The sequence below is a fragment of the Cyprinodon variegatus genome, unplaced genomic scaffold, assembly GCF_000732505.1.
Source record: "Cyprinodon variegatus isolate N-32 unplaced genomic scaffold, C_variegatus-1.0 Scaffold1491, whole genome shotgun sequence".
Taxonomy (NCBI): Eukaryota; Metazoa; Chordata; class Actinopteri; order Cyprinodontiformes; family Cyprinodontidae; genus Cyprinodon; species Cyprinodon variegatus.
In genome coordinates this window covers 23,378-25,810 of record NW_015151944.1, presented here as the reverse complement: position 1 = coordinate 25,810, position 2,433 = coordinate 23,378, and the positions used below count along the sequence as shown (strand labels likewise).

Genomic DNA, 2,433 nt, shown 5'->3' with positions numbered 1-2,433 from the left:
AACATCAGGAGTGAAGGAGCAGCTGGGAGGTCCTGACAGTCAGAGAGATTCAAACTGGAGGAACTTGATCAACCATTAACACATCCAGTTCAGCAGGACGTTGTTTAAACCAACATTTTTCCTTTAATCGATGAAGACCTGCAGGTTCTGCTCAGTCAGAAGAACCAGAGAACTTCTGGATTCTTCTCTTTAAATCATTCATTGATTAAATTCATAGAATCAAATATTTCACTTTGATGATTAAGGTTCAGATATTCGTTCAGTTTATTTCTATAGAATCTCATCTTCAGCAGCATCAGGCTGAACGCAGGAGGACGGACCTCCATGCTGCATCAGAGCGCCACCTACTGATGGAGGCGAGGAGGAAAGCCTGTTTCCTTCCGGTTCAAACCTGTTTCTGCTTCATCATGTGTTCAAGAAGACAAACAGCTGATAATGATAAATGATATGTTAGCAACACACCCCAGAAGTAGCTTTAAAAGGTCAGAGGTCAGGTCTGGAACCCGGACTCTGTAGGAACCCGGACTCTGCAGGAACCCGGACTCTGCAGGAACCCGGACTCTGCAGGAACCCGGACTCTGCAGGAACCCGGACTCTGCAGGAACCCGGACTCTGCTGGAACCCGGACTTTGCAGGAAACCGGACTCTGCAGGAACCTGGACTCTGCAGGAACCCTTGCTGATGGTGTTCTAACCTCCCTCCCCGACCTTTTCACCTGGAACACCAGGAACCCTTCCTAGTGCAGAACAAAGGGCGGGACTTCCTGTCAGGAATAGGCTCCGCCCCATAAAATCACCTGATCCGGGTTCCCTCTGTCAGAAAATGGATGATGGATCCATTTGAGAAAACGAGTATTTATTCAGATTTAGTTCCAGTTTTTCATTTCATTCCAGACCTGCAGGTTTAGGCTGTAGAACCGTCCCAGTCTGCACTGCTGCCTGTCTCCCATTATGCCTCTACTGGGAACCAGTTACCCACTGAGACTGTCCTGCAGAACCTTCCTGCTCCTGTCTCACTGTTTTTGTATCCAACCCGTCAGTTTTCCTGCCAGCACCTGACCTACATCCCCCCCCCCCCCATGATGGCGCGGCGGCTAATAGGATCCATCAGCAGGAGAGGCGGGGCCTCTGAAGCTTTCAGGGCAGGAAATCGATTTTTTCTGGCCTAAATATGACTGAGGCTCCGACTTTAAACAAACAGAATAGTTCACAGGAAATGATGTCAGAATTAATCCGCTAGGCTGCAGATGTTCTGATGGCAGCAGAACCAACGGAGGCGGATCTACCCTAGATCCATTTCAGCTGATTCTCACCTATACTGGGACCAGTGACCTCCTGTTTCCATGACGTCACACTGGGACGAATGGGAGGACACAGCACCTGGTAGCTGCAGTCACAGCGCTGCTACAGACCCGTTGCCCCAAACATCACAGCTTTCCTCCTGTCAGCTTCCCAGATCAACCAGTTTCCCTGTGATACTGGGCCCAGTTCAGCACGCAGACATCTGCCACCACTTTGCTTCTTCTGCATTTCAAAGAAAACGTTCTGCTCTTTCTGGAAACAAGCATGACACTGATGTCTGGATGCGGTCAGGGTAGAGCGAGGGCTGGAGGCCGGCAGCTACAGGAACGCTGAGGAGGATCACGGATCACTATGGATCACCGGGATAAAGACTTTTTTAAACTTCCGTAAACCCAGAGCACGCTGGCCTGTGATGTCATCGCGTCCTCTAACTGCGCATGCGGGACACTTGCGTTGTATGACTGCTGTTCATACAGGAGATCACAAACAAGTCGCATATATTTGGAAAAAATGAACGGAAACGTTAAAAAAACGGATTTCGAAATAAAATCGGAATTGAGCATCAAGGCCTGCGGTGCGAACGAAGCCTGGATTAGTTTTATTTTCCTTCAGCCTCCAAAGTTCAGTTCTGTTTATTTCTATAGATCTGATTCACAACACGTCATCTCAAGGCCCTGAGTTAAGGTTAGTGTTAGGATTAGGGTTAGGATTAGGATTAGGATTAGGGCTGGGATTAGGGCTGGGATTAGGGCTGGGATCAGGTTAGTGTTAGTGATCAGAGCCCAGGGGTCAAAGTTCAGACTGTGTTTGATTGCTCGTTAGCAGGATCCACTTGTTTCCTCGTCTGCTAAGCAGAACCTCCACCGCAGGTCAACATGGTGTTGAACTCTGACCCCCCCCCCCAGTCATAGCAGGCCTCTGGAGCCCAGACCTTCATCTGCCAGGAGGAGGAGGAGGAGGAGGAGGAGGAGGCGATGACTGATGACAGGGAGGAGAGGACCCCCCCAGTCTGTTAACACCCATAAACTCTCAATCTGTCAGCCTTTCAACACACGCTGGGGGGGGGTTGATCTGAGGGGGGAGGTGGCGATAGAATGACAGAAAGGAGGGCTGGGCTTTCTGCCCTGATTGG

The 2,433-nt window shown here is 49.9% G+C and overlaps 1 protein-coding gene across 1 annotated transcript in view; it reads right to left on the bottom strand.

Moving 5' to 3' along the window:
* Nucleotides 1-490: 490 nt before the first annotated feature.
* The window catches only part of LOC107103629, a 14,611-nt gene continuing 12,668 nt past the window's right edge, over nt 491-2,433 (bottom strand). Inside the window, exons 7-8 of the mRNA XM_015403403.1 lie at nt 1,573-1,630; nt 491-736 (exon numbers count right to left, since the gene is read on the bottom strand). Of these exons, the coding sequence (XP_015258889.1) occupies nt 491-736; nt 1,573-1,630 (304 nt within the window). The remainder of the gene's footprint in view (nt 737-1,572; nt 1,631-2,433) is intronic.